Raw genomic sequence first — 18,931 nt, 5'->3', positions numbered from 1 at the left:
CGTGTCAAACAAGACAGAAGGCAATGAGCATCGCCCAGGGTGATCCTCTGACCTCCACACATGCACAGTGGCAGGAGCCTGAACTCACACATACACACACACACACACACACACACACACGCACACGCACACGCACACGCACACGCACACGCACACGCACACATACGCACGTCAAAGGAGCATGTTAAGCTCAGAAGAGATGTGTGATTAGCACAAGAATACAAATTAAATCCCAAGTCATCAGGAACTTTTATTTTACTTCATGTCAAGCAGAAAAAAAAAAAACAAGCAATAAAATTAAAATATTATTCTACACTCATGAAACATGTTTACATCAATTATGCTGATTGATAGAAAACATCAGTCATTGAGGGCTTGCCAACAATAAATAATATACTTAAAAACATAATTTTCTATGTGCAATAGACAATTTCCTGAGGCTTTCCAGTTTGGGGAAGTCAGTGGACCTTTGCAAACCTGAGTTTCTTAAAAGGATGCCCAACTGGTGCAAATTTCCTGTCAAGACAAGCAGCTACCACAGCTGGGAGCATCTTATATTGAAAGAGGGGAAACCGTCCATCTTTTTATGGGGGGAGGGGTTGAGATGGGTTCTCACTATGTCCCCAGGCCAATCTCAGACTCAGTCTTCCTGTCTCAGCCTCCAGCACGCTGTGATCACAGGCAGGCACCCCCACGCCCGGCTTTCAATCTTATTTTAATCAATTTGTCCAAATTCCCGGGAACTCTGCTGTTTGTCCTCTACGGTGACACAGGCGTGTATGACATGGCCACTAAGAAGCCGTGCTAACGGGCTCTGTCATAACTGAAGTGTTCCACTTTCTCAGGTGTGAATACGACATAAACGGTGCGTGATCTTCCTGCCGTGTGTGGGTGACCAAGAGGGAGCCAAATAGAGAATGCCTCTTTAAGTGTTCCAGAGCACCGCAAGGGATGTGTGTGCATGCATGTCAATCACAGCTGTGCGTGTGCCACGGCACGTGTGTGGAACCTAAAAAGCACCCCCGTCAATCATAGCTGTGCGTGTGCCACAGCACACGTGGAGACCTTCCACCCTTATGTGAGCTGCAGCGGCGGAGCTCGGGACCTTGGGCTTGCACAAGCACCTTTACTCCCTGATCCAACTTGCCCGCCCTTCTTTAGCTTGAGCATGAGCATGGCAGCCTCACTTCTAGAAGGGCTAGAAGAATAGACTAGCGCTGTAGAACAAACTTATCGGCTCAGTCTGGTTCTGTCTCTTCTCATTGGCTGTCAGAAACTGATCTCACCCTGCTGCGTCTTATTTCCCCATCGAGCAAGTCCGATTGGACGTGGCGAAGTCTTTCAGCCGAAAACAACGGCGATGTTAAATATCGCACCGCTGAGAGAGGCCGTCGCTGTTTTCATGCCCCTACTTCTCACCGCCCAAGGAGCATCTTCGGCAGCTCACACCATCTTCTTCTGCAGCCCTGCCTGCTCAAGCCGACACTCAGAATCCAGAGTGGCCTTGCTTTCCAGACAGGAAACAACACTCATAACCTTAGTAACTAACCAGGAAATAATAATTCTTCCTTCTGGGGCAGAATGTAAACTTTCGGAGGGGGGGGGGGAAGAACTCTGCACTCTGCAGATCTCTACTTGGCTAGGTTGAGTCAAATATCTACTATAAATTGAAAATATCAAAAAATGTTCCACAAGGGTTCACAACAAAGTCTTCATGATTGACACGATTTGGTTACGGATTGTGCTGCTCTCGGGGCCTCTTTTCACGTCACAGAAGCAGTAACTGAGGAAAGCTTTCTTTTCTGAAAGAAAACAGCAAAAGACATTTCATCTGAATGACCTGTTCATGCCAACCTAGGAGTGTGTTTGGTCAAGGAACAAATGTTGAGGAGAGAGCCATGGTCACCACAGAAGTTCTTCATGGTAATAACACGGGCACTGATATTTTCGATACACACGTTTTTAATTCAAAAAATTATAATCTGTCTTTATTAAGCATGTTAGAATTAAGAACAGGAATAGCTGCCGGGCGGTGGTGGCGCACGCCTTTAATCCCAGCACTTGGGAGGCAGAGCCAGGTGGATCTCTGTGAGTTCGAGGCCAGCCTGGTCTACCAAGTGAGTTCCAGGAAAGGCGCAAAGCTACACAGAGAAACCCTGTCTCAAAAAACAAAACAAAAACAAAAACAAAAAAAAAAAAAAAAACAGGAATAGCAGCTAAAATCAACAACTATTGAACAAGTCATTAATGCCTAAGGTCTCCTATGAAATTTCAACCCCTAAGGTACAGTCAAATCGATAAGTAGTGTAATACATGGCCTAACTGAATTAATTAAACTGGGTTTCTTTCCTTAAAATTCTCCGGAATTGAGGCTGGAGAGATGACCCAGTGGGTAAGGGCACTTGTTGCTCTTCTAGAAGACCTAAATTCAATTCTCAGAACCTATCTCAGGTGGCTCACAGCAGCCTGGAACTCCAGCTTCAGCAGATCCAACGCCCTCTCCTGGACCCTTCAGGAAAGTGCATGCAGGGAGAAAGGGGGCAGGGGCAGGGAGGGAGGGAGGGAGGGACGGAGAGAGGGGGCAGGGAGATCGAGCTTTTTAAATTCTCTGAAATTCAGCCAATTATATATGAACATGTTGAGCTCCTATTCATTAAGCTGATGCAGGCATTAAAATTACACAGTTTGAGAGACTCTACTCATTAAATGTGTAGGCATTAGCATCTTGCATTCACACATCAGATCCCTGGACCCTGGGGAACTAGAGTTCTATATCAAATGCTAGTCTTAAGCCTGTAGCATATATGCTTTATCCAGATAAGAGCAAGAAACAAAATAAAAATACGTGTTTTGTATAAATATATAATATATAAATATGTGTGCTATATAACATGTATATTTCATAAGCTCTGGGGACTGTCAATGCTTCGCCCAACAGCCATCATTTGCACCATGGTCCAGACAGCAGATCTTCCTGATGAGTGATTCACTTACCATGTCCCTGCTTTGTCTCTAATAGGGCTCTGAGAAAGAGGCAGTCTTCAGAAGAAGCAATTATGACCGGCTGTAAAGACTGTTCTTATTATATTATATGTCTACCTAGCTAGAGAACGGAAAATTTTATGTCTTCAGTTTCTATCTCTTTTTATAGCACACTTACATCTTAAACATACTTATGAAGTAATTTAATGTCTTCTATTTAACACAAATTGATACCAGCTAGTTATTTCTATTTAATTAAGACAACCTGGCTCCTGTCCCGTGCAGCTAGTTAGGGATAAGTCAGCAGGTAGGTGGCTTGGGGGCCTGACGCACAGTTTGAGATGCTCATCTCCTGGTGCTCTCTGGTGGGTAGAATGCAAGACTAACAAATCGCCAGAGAGCACTTCTGAAACCTGTCCTGCTTCATAACTGACAGCAAGCGTCATCAAGACCAGGAAGAGCAGAGGTGACACCTGTCTAGGTCACTTCCTGCATCCATCCACCCGCTCTCCTGTAGCTCCAGGAAGCACATGAGATCAGAAAAATGCTCAACTCTTCAAAACAGTTTTTGTCGAAGAAGTGAGACTGTCTCACCACAGACAAATGAGAAACTAAGACAGACTGGAAATGGAAAGAGTTACTTGGAAATAGATCCCTCCTTCTTCGCTGGTAAAATCCCATACAGTTCCATCGCAGACTCACCCTGCCGGGCAAGCAGGACACTGTACAAGGAGTTTCATTCAGTGTTGCTTTTGGCTTCCGAGGCACTTTTCACATTGTGAAAATGTGCCAACTGCCTGAGCACCCAGAGAACCAGCCCTTCTGTGGTCCCCTCTGTAGCTCTGTCTGGTTAGCAGGGCTGAGATCTCCTCCAGGAATCCTTGTGAAGTGCTAGTTCAACTAATGACAACCTGCGACCGGGTACAGGCTGACTCCCACCATCCTCCTGTGTTTGGTGAGTGTGATGGCGCCTGCGTGCTTTTCACTGACCTCTCCCCTTTCAGGGAGTAAGGAATCCATTAAGGAATGAGAGTCATGTGGGTTTTGCTTCTGGGGATGCTGAAACGTGGGTGTGTAAAAGCTACAAGAAGAGCTAAGCGAATTCAGAGAGTCACAGACTAAAGAAAAGTAAAGGGGAAATGTCCTCATGCCATCAAGTTTCCAGTCATCTTGCAGTGGTGGGCTCCAGAGGTGCTGGAAGGGATGGAGGCCACGCCCACCAGGATGCTGGCCCCAGGCATCTCAGCAATGTTCGGAAGAAGATCCGAAGGCTTCAGAAACTCAAATCAACAGGACTAAAGGAAATTTAAAGACTCTTACCACCATGGGTGCTACTGATAGAGCAAAGTGTAGTCCTCAACCAAGGAATAATCAGGGTCATCTGCAAAGAGAACATGGGGCAGAATTAAGCTCATCGTTTTCCTTGATAAGACCTTAGCCCAGTGTTTTTCAACCTGTGGGTCACAACCCCTCTGGGGGAGGGGGTGTCAAACAATCCTTTTACAGGAGTCTCATATCAGTCAGATATACTGCAAACCAGAATTTACATTACAATCCATAACAGTAGCAAAATTACAGTTATGAAGCAGCAATAAAAAAATTTAATTTAATTTTTAATTTAATTTTAAAACATAACTTTATGGTTAGGGGTCATCACAACATGAGGAACTGTATTAAAGGGTCACAGCATTAGGAAGGTTGAGAGCTACTGAATGACTCAGCCCTTCTCAGACTGAAGCAGTCCGCTTCAAGATTCAGGCAACTGCCTTTTTGTAACGACTAAATACACCAAAATACAAAATATGGGCACAAAGCCCATAACTGATAGTCAGAGAACATTCTAGAAACCATTTTTAGGACTTGGCTCTTTTTCATTCATGCACTGCTGTGGGATGTTAATGTATGTCCTGTGGGAGCCCTTCTTGGGTTCCTTGTGGCGTTACCCAGCAGGTTTGCATAGAGGATGATTAGGACCATGGGCCTGAGTGCAGGTGTCTGAGATGGTCTGCACTTGGCTGTACTGGGGGATGGTCTGTATGTCAAGTTGCTCTGATTGGTCAATAAATAAAACCTGATTGGTCGTGGCTAGGCAGGAAGTATAGGCGGGACTAACAGAGGAGAAATAAAAGAACAGGAAGGCAGAAGGAGTCACTGCAGCCACCGCCAGGACAAGCAGCATGTAGAGACTCTGGTAAGCCACCAGCCACGTGGCAAGGTATAGATTTATAGAAATGGGTTAATTTAAGATAAAAGAACAGTTAACAAGAAGCCTGCCACGGCCATACAGTTTATAAGTGATATAAGCGTCTGAGTGATTATTTTATAAGTGGATTGTGGGACTGCGGGGCTTGGGGAACCTGGAGAGAAGCTCTCCAGCAACAATGCACACATTAGCATCCATGGTAAAGTCATCATCAAGAATGGACAAAAATGAAGTCACTCATTATTAAATGATAATTAGAAGGCAACAAGAAGTAAAATAACTAATTGTTTAAATATATGATTTCAATCACTATTTTTTAATTTTTTTAGTATTTATTTATTGTGCATATCTGTGGACATGTTCAAGAGCTCAGCACACACACAGAAGTCAGGGGATGACTGGCGAAAGCCAGTTCTTTCCCTTCCAGCAATTGGGTTCTGGGCATCGAATCCAGGCTGTCCACCTTGATGGCAAGCACCGTTGCCCTCTGAGCCATATTGTCGGCCCAAAATTTGTCTGTTTGTCATTAAATGTTTACTGAGATGCCAAATCAGCCTCAGTCAACTCTTCCCTCAGTCCCCACTGCAGACAGCTACTTAAACGGTTTCTCTCCAAAATGGTAACATTTTAAGCACTGCTATGCAGCTAGTAATATGCTAAGGGCTTGAGAGGACAGGAGAAGGCAAAATGCTTCTCTTCAAAGGTGTTGAATTAACTAGAGACTATAACTGACAAAAACGTTGTTCTGTGTGGCTCTCTGTGCCGTATTGCAGAGGAAAAGGGAGATCAACATGATCCGAAAACAATCAGTTCCTTTTTAGGTAGTGTGCGACATTCAAGGCTACATAGAAAGACCCTACCTCAAAAAGAAAAGTCTTATAGTAAGATTCAAATACAGGCACAATCTCTTAGGAATTTGATCCTATCAGACATGTCCAAGCCACCATCCACAGCCGCACGCAGCCCAGGAGAGCTATGAATGTGGCCCAACATAAACTCTTTTTTTTTTTTCTTTCTTTTTTTCTTTCTTTCTTTTTTTTTTTTTTTTTTTTTTTTTGGTAACTAGACTGCACTGTTCTCAAGTACAGAGTCTATAGATGATGGAGCCATGTCATAATGTCAACAAGTCAGATGTGCCTGGTTCTTATTCTCACATTCTAGCTATTCACATTCAAATCTATTCACTTTCAATCTTAAAGAAGATCTGCCCTAAAAATCCCAAGAGGCTTTTCCTGGTGGCATACCTGGTAAACTTTTAGGAACTGGGAGAGGTCCTCTCCTGTAAAAGATGAAAATCAGTCTTTCAGGTGAGTTCTTATTATTTTTATATCTTTCTCCTGCGTGCTGCAAACATACCACACTGGAATCAACTGGCTTCTAGCTTAGCGCGTCAAGAAGGCTCAGCTGAAGCCAGTGATTTGCAGCCTGACTGGCAGAAACCCAAAGTGCAGGCATGAAGGACAGGGAGAACACACAATAGGCAGGGGTGTGGAGCTCTGTCCCGGCCCGCTGGCAGGATTTTCATCTTAGTGTTGGAACAAAATTTACTCTCCTGGTACATCATAGAATGAGAAACACAAGCAGCTCTCCATTCTCTGTGAGAATCAAGTCAGCTCATTCATCTTAACTGTTCTGAATGGTCCTTACTATGGACAGTATGCATTGATCTCTCCCACACACTCTCCACTTTTCCTAAAACTCAAAAACTCAGCGGATGAGAACTCACCCCCACCCCACAGGCTTGGTGGGAAGTAAAAGTTTCTTTTCCCTCAAGACCCTTCATATTAGAAGCAGCACACTTTCTGTGCAATGGGCCCAGTGGGAGCGCTTTGCTGGCCACAGTGTCTCTGGGGCACCTCTGCTCAGGTCCAGTAGGAAAACAGCCAGACAGACAGAGTGACCCACTGGCTGGTGCGCTCCAATAGCTTTCTGTATGAACACCAAAACCTGACTGTATAACGTTCACATCATTAAAGGGTATCCTTCTGTTTTCCAACTGTTTAAAAATATAAGCCAGGGCTGGGGAGATGAACCGGTGGTTAAGAGTGCTCGCCGCTCTTCTGGGAGACCCAAGGTCAGTTCCCAGTAACAACCACCTGTAACTCGAGCTCCAGGGAATCGGACACCCTCTTGACCTCCATGGGCATTCACAGACACACAGCATGCAATGACACAGACAGACACACATACACATAGATAAAAATAAATTTTTAAGCCGGGCGGTGGTGGCGCACGCCTTTAATCCCAGCACTCGGGAGGCAGAGGCAGGCGGATCTCTGTGAGTTCGAGGCCAGCCTGGGCTACCAAGTGAGATCCAGGAAAGGCGCAAAGCTACACAAGAGAAACCCTGTCTCGGAAAACCAAAAAAAAAAAAAAAAATAAATTTTTAAAAAAATGTAAGTCCAGTGTAATGGCAACCCACAGATCCAGGGAGGCTACCTAGGAGGGGGGGACCCTAGGATGACAGTGGCTTATAATAAGTTTTGGTTTTGCCCAATCACTGGGCGAGCTTTAGTGAAACATTTCACTATTAGGGTAAGAATTTGTACTGTATCAAGCTGATGAAAGAAAATGCTGGCTGTACTTTCAGGAGGGGGCTAAAATCTTTTTAGATTATGGATTAGCCTATAGAAAAATGTCTGCCATAAATCAAACAGTGAAGGGGAAGATGAATAGGAATCTCACTTACACAACTTAAGTAAAACATAGCTCTCTGAACAGATAAAGACAGGTTCCTTCTGTATCCCAGAATCTAATCAATATTTATATGTATAATTCAGCTATCATTTGGCTTAAAAGGGCTTACTGGGAAATGTTATCATTTCTACTATTTTCTACAGGGATAATATTTTACTGTTTAAAATAACCCTAGACTTTTGAACCTGTTTTTGTGTTCAAGCTATCTGTGTATTATTTCTCCTGCAGTTGTACATAAAATGTTCTTACATTTAAAAAAGGGCAGATACTATAGAATTGTATTACATGAAATATATAGAATATACAAATTTATAGAGACAGAAAGATTAGATGTTATCTCAAGAGAGAGAAGAAAGGAATATAGAGCAATGATTTCCTAAGTATAGAATCTCTGTTTTGTATGATGGAAATGCCCCACAAATGGACAATAGTATCAGGACATAATATCATGAATGTAATATATCAATACAATTAATGTAAATAGTGATATCATAAATATAATTATTGAATGAATACTGCGAATGTAATCAATGAATACCACAAATGTAATTAATATCATGAGTGTAATTAATGAATATTGTGAGTGTAATTAAAAAAATAAATAAAGGGAAAAAATGTAAGTCCAGTGTAATGGCTTGTGACTAAAATCCTAGCACTCAAAAGCTGGGGCAGGAAGACCTTTGTGAGTTTAAGGCCAGTTTGGGCTACAGTGTGAGATCCTGTCTCATACACACACACACACACACACACACACACACACACACACACACACGCACACACGCACACACGCACACACGCACACACATACACACAGGGGGTGGGGGAGAAATCCTTCTTAACTCATAGGCCCTGTGGAAACTAGTCAATCCGATCTGACTCATAAGGGGGGCATAGTTTGCTTATTCCTGTTTTCTACCAGCCATAGAAAGGCACAGAATTCATAAACCAGGAATAATAGTCATACTCAAGTGTACTATAGCACCCCAGAAACTATAACTGATAAAAGTTATATAATTTTTCTAAAAATGCTATTTTAAAAAATTAAGTTTTCTTGCTAGGTAAATTACACAAATTTGGTCAACTGAAAACAAAAGGTAAAGTCTTAGATCATTAACAATATAAATATTTGTTAAAATACCTTTCTTCCCATGAAAAGCAGCTGGTTATTACCTTGCTACACTGGGCCCCGTGGTCTTTCCCAGTGGGGCCGCATTCCGCTGAGGAGAGTAGAAATTCTCATACATGATGGGTGCTACAATTTTTAAGACATGAGACATCAGAAACAGGTAAAGGTTGGGGTTGGGTCACAGCTGGCAGAGCACTTGCCTAGCACACACAAAGCCCTGGGTTCATCACCCAGGGCTACATAAGACAAGCCTGCGTGCACATGCCTGTCACCTCGGTGCTCAGGAGAGGGAGGCAAAAAGATCTGAGTTCAATGTCATCCGCGGCTGCACAGTAAGATCAAGGTTGTCCTAGAATACATGAGACCCTGTCACACACACACATAAAAAAAAAAAAAAGGTAGAGAAACTCTGACTGCTCCCTAGAGCCTTTAGAGACTTTGTCCCCAGCTTAGTGCTAATGGAAGGCGAAAGAACCTTTAAGAAGTATAACCCAGTAGGGACACAGCAAGTCAGGTCACTGGAGACATGCCCTCGTCTCCTCCCCTTTCACATCCTGGCTGTAAGATGAACAGTCCACTGGGCTACTCTCTATCATCCTGTGCTGCCTTGCTCCAGCCTCAAGAGCAATGGTATCAACTGGCTGGACTAAAGCCTGGAAAACTATAGCTAAAATAAACCTTCCTCTTATTGGCTGATTTACAACAGGTATTTGTTACAGCAGCAGAAGCTGACTAATACTGTTATTTTACACCCTCTGTGACCTATGTCAAGAAACACTAATCCTGTGGCTTAACCATCCCTCCCACCATGCCACCCCGGCTCACCTGGTGGGGTCTGTCCAGTTTTACGCTGGTTCACAAAATACTGGATGTCCTTTTCAATGCTGCACATTTCTAGACTCTTACGGACTTGTTCATACATCTGATAAACACGAGATAAAGCATTATATAGAAGTGTATTGATGATAATTACGGCACCACTCTATATGAAAGGAACATTCTTGAGCAGCTGACTCTTTTGCAACTTTTGTTTTGAAAGTAGAAGACATTCCTAAGTCCAAGACTCACATAAGGGCAGCTTTCTAGCATATCTGTGCTATTGCCTTCTTTATCAATCAATCAATCAATCAATCAATAAATTTAAGATACAAGGAAGTATTTCTTTCAGGCCCAACCAAAACTCTGGTTATTTTTTTAAAAGTATTGATAGAATAAAGAAACTATATGCCAAGTCCAGTGATACAAGTCCCATGACCAAGTCTCAGTGCCACACGCAAATGCAAACACAACTACTTCACTTGAGGATCAGTTCTTCCGTTCAATTCTACGGGTTCCCTGGACACCTGATCATTCTTCTGACGCCATGTCCCATCTGAGAGAGGGGCTATTTCTTAGCAAAGGCTGTGATAACCTCATCTGGTTACTACTGCTGGGGACCTGGTTACTATTGCTGCCCACAAGTTGATTCTGGATAAGCACCGTGAAGATACAGAAGCAAATCCTCACCCTGGGGTGGCCATCAACCTGCCACGGGCCAGTCTGCTAATACTGGGTGCAGGCAGTGATGGCATCCTATGCGGGAGCTGTCTTTGGGACTCACGTTCTTCGGTGACATCTCTGTCTTCCACACATTAAACTGTGTTTGGGTTTCCTTACCTGCTATCCATCCCTTACTCTCAGTTTCTTAAGAGAGTCACGATAGCAAAATGGAGCAGGAGTCGGGCCAGTGACAGCCATGCTCCAGCCACTAACTCTCTGTCCCTCAAATGGAAGCAGGAAGCGGGGAGAGGATGGACTAGTGAGCACCGAACTAGGGAGCACTGACGGTTCTTTCTGCTCTGATGATTCTAACACGCAGAGCACCGTCCTCTTGTGAATGCTTCGGACTTACTTCATCATTTGTGACGCATTGCTGGGACAGCTGATTGACATGTAACCACAACGCGTTCCGGAAGAAGTTGATGCGCTCGCATTCTTGAGCCTCAAACACCTACAGAAAGACAGTGACATGGACACGCATTTGTAAAGATGAGGGGTGGAGTTTAAAGACGAAAGCGGAAGAAAGTGCTTAGTGTACAGTATCAAATTGTAGAGAGCCATCAAATAAGATCAATCAAATAAGATTAAAAAAAAAATTACCAAAGTTGGTCTGGGGGTACGGCTCCGTGGACTGGTGCTTGCCTAGCATGTATAAAGCTCTGGGTTTGATCACCGGCACCACACAAAGGGAAAAGAAACCACAAAGGTCCACTGGACCTCATACCAAGGGCATCCCTGGTATCCATGAGCTAGGAGAAAGAGGTGTAGGCAGTAACCTTTAGGCTGAGACAGGCTGGAACTTGGAACTTGCAAACAACTTCAAAAAATGTAGCTGGGTTGGCCGGGTGTTGGTGGCGCACGCCTTTAATCTCAGCACTCGGGAGGCAGAGGCAGGCAGATCTCTGTGAGTTCGAGGCCAGCCTGGGCTACCAAGTGAGCTCCAGGAAAGGAGCAAAGTTACACAGAGAAACCCTGTCTCGAAAAACCAAAAAAAAAAAAAATGTAGCTGGGGCTGGAAACATATCTCAATGATAGAACACATACAAGTGTGAGGTCCTAGGCATGATACACACACACACACACACACACACACACACACACACACACACGCACATCAGGAGAGACAGAGCCAGGGAGAGAGAGAGACAGAGAGACAGAGAGACAGAGAGAGACAGAGAGAGACAGAGACAGAGAGAGAGAGAGAGCACCCGCAGCCAAAAGGGAGGAGACTGTGCCAAAAGGTGTAAAGAGGCCAGCTGGGCAGCGTAAGACCTTGACAGGGCAGGGAGCAGCTCCTTTCCGATTAAGGAAAGCTGTGCATCAGCAGTTCTAATTCTTGAATTCACAGAGACAGCCAGCTGCTACCCTAAGTGTTTCTGACTCCAAAGGCCTGGGCTGGGCGGAGAGGCCCCAAATAATGCTGGTTCTGCTGGCCCAAGAATGCTGTTATAAAAACCGGTGTCAGAAAGCTGAGGAACTTTCCAGCTTGTGTCCTTCAAGTTTTCTCTTGAAAATTATGGAGTCCTGTGTATTCTCATTAGAACCTAGCGAGTACAGGCCTGACTCTCAGAGTGATGAGTGCTCAACCCACCACTGACTGATGCAGCTGCGTCATGCCTAAAGCTCTGGATTGACCTGGACAGTGAGGTCAAAATTGGGGTGGGGCAGCAACAAAGATAAGCATTAGGAGGAAATTATTCCAGTTCCTTTGGTTCTTCACTTAATTTCTCGATTTCTAACTCGCCCTTGTACTCTGAAAGCAGATTCTCAGGTTCTAGGAGGAAGACGTGCTCCATCCCACGCTGCTTCTGGTCCCACACTGCTTCTGGTCCCACACTGCTTCCAGTCCCAGGTACCTACCTCACAGGCCTTTACATGCTCACTCTGCCAGTCTTCCCGGATCTTCTCCAGCATGTTGATGTGCAGCATGTACGATTTATCTGCAATGGGCAGGGGGCGGGGGGTTGATTTAGAAACTAGACAGGCTTGTTGGATTGTAGCTGTTCCTTTCTAATGCCTTTTGATCCTACATATTCATAATAATGTAAACAGCCCCCCAACCAACCCTCCCCATGTATCAGAGCATCCCGCCCCTCACCTGAATCCTCTACTGCAGTCTTTGAAGTTGCCAGTTTCACAAAAAGCTGTGAGGACCAAAACCAGAAAGCATTAGGAAAGCTGAACCAGGCTTCCCCGGGCAAACACAGTTAAAGGTAATAATGATGGAGAAGTAAGGTCCGCTCCAAGTCCAACTTAGAAGCAGATCTTTCATCTTTACTCCTTCATCTTCTCAGCATCGGAAAACAGCCATCCTATGTCTTCCCATAGACACATCTCTGTAGTGGGTACCTGTTCCACTTTGAGGTACCAGCCCCTAGGGCATGGCCTGGGGCTAGCTTAAGACCTGAGGGGCACATAGGCCTTGCCCTCTTCTCTCCCTTATGGGCTTGGATGGTGTGGACTGACTCAGGTGGCAGAAGCCACATGGGACTGGCCATGAACCTTCCAGGACTCTGCGATGGTTTTGCCTTATCCCTTTTAGTGAGTTGTTCTCCCCAATTTATATCCTAATAAACTCCCTAATACTCCTTAAGCAGACTTCCTTGGATTTATTGCTATATGTCTCCCTGGCCTCAAGCTGTGGATAATATTATATTCATATTATATATTATTTATTTATTTTATATTTTGTGTGTATGAGTGTTTTGCTTGAGTGTATGTCTGTGTACCACCTGCAGAGGCCAGAAGAGGGCGTTGTACACCCTAGGACTGGAGTTATAGATGGTTGTGAGCTGCCAAGTAGATTCTGAGAATTGAACTCAGGTCCCCTGGAAGAGCGGTCAGTGCTCTTAACTCCTGAGCCATTGCCCCAGCCATATTACTAAATATGTGACTTTATTTATTAATATTATTTCAGCCCATATGATTAAATGTCTCACCCACAAGAAGCATTCTGTCAACAAAGAATACAAGAGCTGAGTTTTGAAGACATTTTTAAAACATACATCAAGACTCTTACTCCACCCACTGTTCTCCAGTGGTGTGCTTCTCTGATGCTTTCCCCAACCTCAAAAATGTTACCAGGGCTTTTTTTTTTTCTTTTTTCTTTTTCTTTTTCTGAAGATTAGAAGCCAAAGAAGTTATTGCCAGAGACTTGGGATACAAATCTTTTTTAAAAAATAATAAATTAAGTTTTGTTTTGCAATCTTTATTTTTTTGAGATGGGTTTCACTACATAGTCCAATCTGGCATTAACTTCATGACCCTCCTGCTTCACCCTTCTGAGCACTAGAACACCAAGTCATGTGTATCATGCCCAACCCCTATAAACAGACATGAGTGCATCTCTGCCTCTTCAGGTTGTAGACCACACCACGCACCTTTTCCTGCTGCCTTGGGTTGGCCACATTGGCACTGCGGTGGACAGCCTGCTCCGCCTCATCCTTGTCCCGACACTTCTGCTCATAATTCTTCTTGGCCTTTGTTACAAACAGAGAGTGGAGACAGGTGAGCAGGGTATACAGTGTGAAAATCAGCTGACCCAGCCCTCCAGGCCAGGTCCAGGCCCAGCATAAGCTCCAGATGGTGCTGGAATCAACAGACAAGAGGTTCTCACCGCACTCTGAGAAGTCTCCCTAGTTCCAGCCTTTTTCCAAACTAGGCACAGAGTGGACCCCAGCCCAAGGAAGTAATAACTGTCATTTGCTGGAACAAAGCTCCAGCTTTGTTTCAAGCTCCACATGAGCTCGAAAGACTAAGAAATGGGACTTAAAATGTATATAAATGATTTTTCTGATTTTTCTGATTTTTTCTTTATTCTTGAAATTTTCACACAATTATACACCGCAGTATGATTGTATCCATCCCCATGTATATAACTTCTAAGATATGTAATCCAACATTTATGTAACATTCATAATCCTTTGAGTCTTTGCACAATCACTTGGTCACTGGAACCAACTCCCTCTCATTCTCGACAGGCGTCAGTATTCTCGAGTCTCCGGCCGCTGCCATGCCAGTGAGGGGCACAGCAGTGCCCCGTCTCTTCCACTCTAGCATAGCCATGCTTCTTAAAGACTTCAGTTCGACAGAGTTTAAAGTAGCCAACGGCCTATCTTATACCACTCTTACTACCAGGATTACGGAATCATTTCACAAACTCTAATCATGGTTGAATCAAGGAAATTAGTTTGTTTCGGGTCTAGAAACAAAGCCTTAGCTTAAGCAACATATACACACACAAAAGCTATGAATCAAACAATTAGAGAATAAATCAATGTGATAGTTATACTTGACTAAGAATGGAGGTGTTATTTCTTGGCTGGAGAGACGGCTCAGCCACCAAAATACACAACCAAAAATACAACTCTTTTCTTGGTTTATTTCTCTGCAGCTGCCTGTGAAACAGAGATCAAGTGCTGGAACCAGAGTGCAGAGGCTCAAATCAAGCCTCACCTTTATCTATGTATCTTTTATTTTTAATAAATTATGTCCCTGTGCCTTTGTTTCCCCACCTATAAAGCAAGGAATCTTATACATTTATCTCCAAAGGGACATGAAAACAAAATAAGATATAAACTGTACTTTTATAGCTTTTACACAAGGACGTGTGAAATTGAACCCAGAAAATTCGAAGGGTGAAGCTCTCCAAAGGATGGTGGAGAAGCCGTTTGGGCTTACTGTGATACATACTCCCCTATATTTCTCATAAGTAAGTTTCCATAATTCAACTACTGCTAGCCTTTCACAAGCTTTCCCTATATGCCGTATGTTATATACCTACCTGTACAGTATAGACCCCCTTGACCTGCCTGACCTTCCATAGTCAGGTCCCTTCCCTGCTGGGGTGATAGCAGAGGAAGTGTTGTGGGAAATTAGAACTTCCCTTGAGGACAGAGGGGAACCTGAACTCCTAACCCCAGATAGCAGTAATAAGGCCCCAGCTCGTGTGGATGTGCAGTCACAGGAAAACAGATGAAACATGGTTTAAATACCCCAAAGCTTTCTTGTAATACCCTAAATACCCAAATCGATGGAGTACCACCCAAACCAAGAGCTAGAAAAAAAAATCGAACTGAATGAACAATGGCAATCAGCAGATGCCAGCCTCAAGATGACAGATGTTAGAACTGCCTGACAAAGACTGCAAAAACATTCGGCAAACCACGACACACCGAAACAAACCAAAGCAAAACAGCGTGGCAAAGATACAGAAAAGCTAAGCAAAGAAACAGAAGATAAAAGGAAATCTCGGAATGGAAAAGTAGTTTGAAAACAACAAAAGCCCCATGAAGAACCGAAGAGACAGAGGACTAAATCAACAGGAAGGGGTAAGTGTCATCACCTCGAGTGACCAAGAGTGTATTCAGTATTTCCTCGCCTCGGTGATCGAGAGGTGGCTTGCAGGAGGAAGGATTTACTTTAGTTCACAGTCCATCATGGCAGGGAAGGTATGGTGGAGTCCATGACAACGGAAACCTGGGACTCCTCATTTCCGGGATTGGACCAGGAAGTAGAGAATGGGAAATGCTGGCGTTCACCTGGCTTTTTCCTTTTTCCCTTTTTAATTCAGACTCAGAGCCTAGGCTGGTGTCACCACATTCAGGGTGTGACTCTCATCCTTAATTAAGCCTCTAGGGAAAGAACCTACCAGAAAACCTCCCAGGTGAGCTTCATCAATGCCCCTGGTATGTTTACAATCACATCAGCAAAAATCAAAATAAACCAACATTGAAGAAAAAAAAAACAGCTCAGAAAATTGAACAGATCCCCGGGGACCTTTAGTACAGAAAGAAGCAAGCTAATACCTCATGGACTTGGAATACTCACAGAGAAGACAGGCTAAAACTACATGTGAGGCAGTAACTGAGGCGACTCCAATTTTGGTAAAAGACATAACCTACAGGGGCTGGAGAGATAGCTAAGAGGTTAAGAGCACAATCTGCTCTTCCAGAGTCCTGAGTTCAATTCCATGGTGCCCTCTTCTGTCATGCAGGACACCGTATACATAATAAATAAATAAATCTTTTTAAAAAAAAAAAAAGATAAAACCTACAGGTTAAAACGAAACTCCAAACAAGAGAATCCTAAGGGCACCCAAGGCATTCACGGAATGACTAAAGGCTAAAACAAAGAAAATATCTTGAAGCAGTGGCAGTAATGACATTATATCTCAAAAAACAAACAACTTGGCTAGCACAGGTTTATCTCTAGGAAGAACGAGAACCCAAAGGAAGAAGTGAAATAACTTCAAATGCCCCAAGAAAAGAACTGTCAGCCGTAATCCCACAGTCGCTGATCAGTCAGTCAGCAAGAGAGTGGATAAAGAAAATGTAGAAATGTACGACAGAGGAGCTTTCCTCAACTCTAAGGGAAGAATAAAACCGTGTCATTGGCAGGAAACTGGGTGGAGCTGGAGAATTACAACAAGCAAAATAAGCCAGACTCAGACAAGCATGGTTTTCTCCAATGGAAGTCTCATGTCATGTGTATTTCACAAAAATAAACAAAGTAGAGAAAAGGGATTGTGGAGAGAGAGTTAAGGTTCTTACCGCCAAGGCTGACAACCTGACCGGGATCCCTGAGACCCACACAATGGAAGGAGAGAATGAACTACCAAAAGCTGTTCTCTGACTTCCACAGGTGTGCCATGGTATGTGCTCCCCCCCCCACACACACACACACATTTTTTTTTTAAAGATTTATGGAGAAACACTGGAGAGATGGCTCAGTGATTAGGTGCACTGGTGCTCTTTCAGAGGTCCTGGGTCTGATCCCCAGCACCTAAATAGCAGCTCACAGCCAACCACCTGTAACTCCAGCTTCTGGCCTCTCTGGCATGCTCATAGTGACATACATATGTATGGGAAAAATGCTCATACACAGCCAGCATGGTGGCTCACTCTTTTAATCCCAGCACTGGGGAGGCAGATCTCTGTAAGTTCAAGGCCAACCTAGTCTACAAATCAAGTTCCAGGACAGCCAAGGCAGTTACACAGAGAAACCCTGTCTTGAAAAGCAAAAACAAAAACAGCCAGGCAGCGGTGGTGTACGCCTTTAACCCCAGCACTTGGGAGGCAGAGGCAGGCGGATCTCTGTGAGTTTGAGGCCACCCTGGTCTACAGAGTGAGTTCCAGGACAGGCACCAAAACTCCACAGAAACCCTGTCTCGAAAAACCAAACAAACAAACAAACAAACAAACTCATACACATAAAATAAAAATAATTTAAACAAATATTTATGGAAAATCCAAAATACTCTTTAATTTTATTTTTAAGGGCTGGAGAGATGGCTCAATGGTTAAGAATGCTGGCTGCTCTTCCAGAGGTCCTGAGTTCAATTCCCAGCAATCACATGGTGGCTCCTAACCATCTATAATAGGGCCTGATGCCCTCTTCTGGCATGCAGGCAGAGCACTCAGACCTCAAATAAAATATAAATTATTTTTAAGTATAAGCTGGAGTTACAGGTGGTTGTGAGCTGCTATGTAGGTCCAGAGGATGCATGTCATGGCACAGAGGACAACCTATGGGAGTCACTTCTCTCCTTCTTCCATGTGGGACCAGGGATCAAACTCAGGTAGTCAGGCGTGGCAGGAGGCACCTTACCCACTGAGCCCTTCTCTCCAGCCCTCAAAATAGCCTTAGATGAAAGAAAACCGTGTATGACATGCAGGTGACAGGAAGTTGAAGGAACAATTTGGGAAGAGGAAGAAATCTGACGGGGGGGGGGGGGGGACTCATAGGGGGTGAATGTGGTTTCTGTAGGATGTAAATATATGTGGTTCCCATTGGATAATAAATAAAGCTGTTTGGGCCTATGGCAATTAAGCTTATAGCCAAGCCAATTAAATCCAAGCAGAGATACAGAGAGAAGAAGGGCAGATTTGGAAGAGATGTGTGTCAGCCAAAGGGGCAACAAGATGCCAGCAGACTGGTAATGCCACGGCCATGTGGCAACATATAGATTAGTGGGAATGGGTTAATTTAAGATGAAAGAGTTAGCTAGCCAGAAGCTGAAGCCATAGGCCACACAATTTGTAATTAATATAAGCCTCAAAGTGATTAGTTTGTAAGCGTCTGCGGGACCTCAGGCCGGGCAGGACTGAGAAACATTCTAGCTACAAAGTATCTGGATATATTTAAATGAGAGCATCATTAGGAAACATGCCACCTTCTGCCATGAATGTTCACTAAAGTAGAGAAGAATGAAGAGAAGAGCAGTAGTAGAGTGGCCCCTGACAGGAGCTCAGGTGGGGGCACTGGTTACTTATAATTTCATGAGTTAGTTGAGGCTCACAGGATACAGAGTTTCGAAGATGAATGGTGATATACTTAACATCACTGAGCTGGACATTCACAAATGGTTAAGACAGCCTTGATTC

The 18,931-nt window shown here is 44.0% G+C and overlaps 1 protein-coding gene across 1 annotated transcript in view; it reads right to left on the bottom strand.

Annotated features, from left to right (window-relative positions):
* Positions 1 to 230: 230 nt before the first annotated feature.
* Positions 231 to 18,931, bottom strand: part of Pstpip2 (proline-serine-threonine phosphatase interacting protein 2) — a 94,681-nt gene continuing 75,980 nt past the window's right edge. Inside the window, exons 7-15 of the mRNA XM_015992682.3 lie at positions 13,928 to 14,026; positions 12,646 to 12,691; positions 12,408 to 12,487; positions 10,900 to 10,998; positions 9,834 to 9,930; positions 9,053 to 9,134; positions 6,430 to 6,464; positions 4,303 to 4,363; positions 231 to 1,802 (exon numbers count right to left, since the gene is read on the bottom strand). Coding sequence (XP_015848168.1) covers positions 4,314 to 4,363; positions 6,430 to 6,464; positions 9,053 to 9,134; positions 9,834 to 9,930; positions 10,900 to 10,998; positions 12,408 to 12,487; positions 12,646 to 12,691; positions 13,928 to 14,026 — 588 coding nt within the window. The 3' untranslated portion in view covers positions 231 to 1,802; positions 4,303 to 4,313. The remainder of the gene's footprint in view (positions 1,803 to 4,302; positions 4,364 to 6,429; positions 6,465 to 9,052; positions 9,135 to 9,833; positions 9,931 to 10,899; positions 10,999 to 12,407; positions 12,488 to 12,645; positions 12,692 to 13,927; positions 14,027 to 18,931) is intronic.

This window comes from Peromyscus maniculatus, chromosome 19 (assembly GCF_049852395.1).
Source record: "Peromyscus maniculatus bairdii isolate BWxNUB_F1_BW_parent chromosome 19, HU_Pman_BW_mat_3.1, whole genome shotgun sequence".
In the NCBI taxonomy this organism is placed as follows: Eukaryota; Metazoa; Chordata; class Mammalia; order Rodentia; family Cricetidae; genus Peromyscus; species Peromyscus maniculatus.
This window is presented reverse-complemented; position numbering and strand designations above follow the sequence as displayed.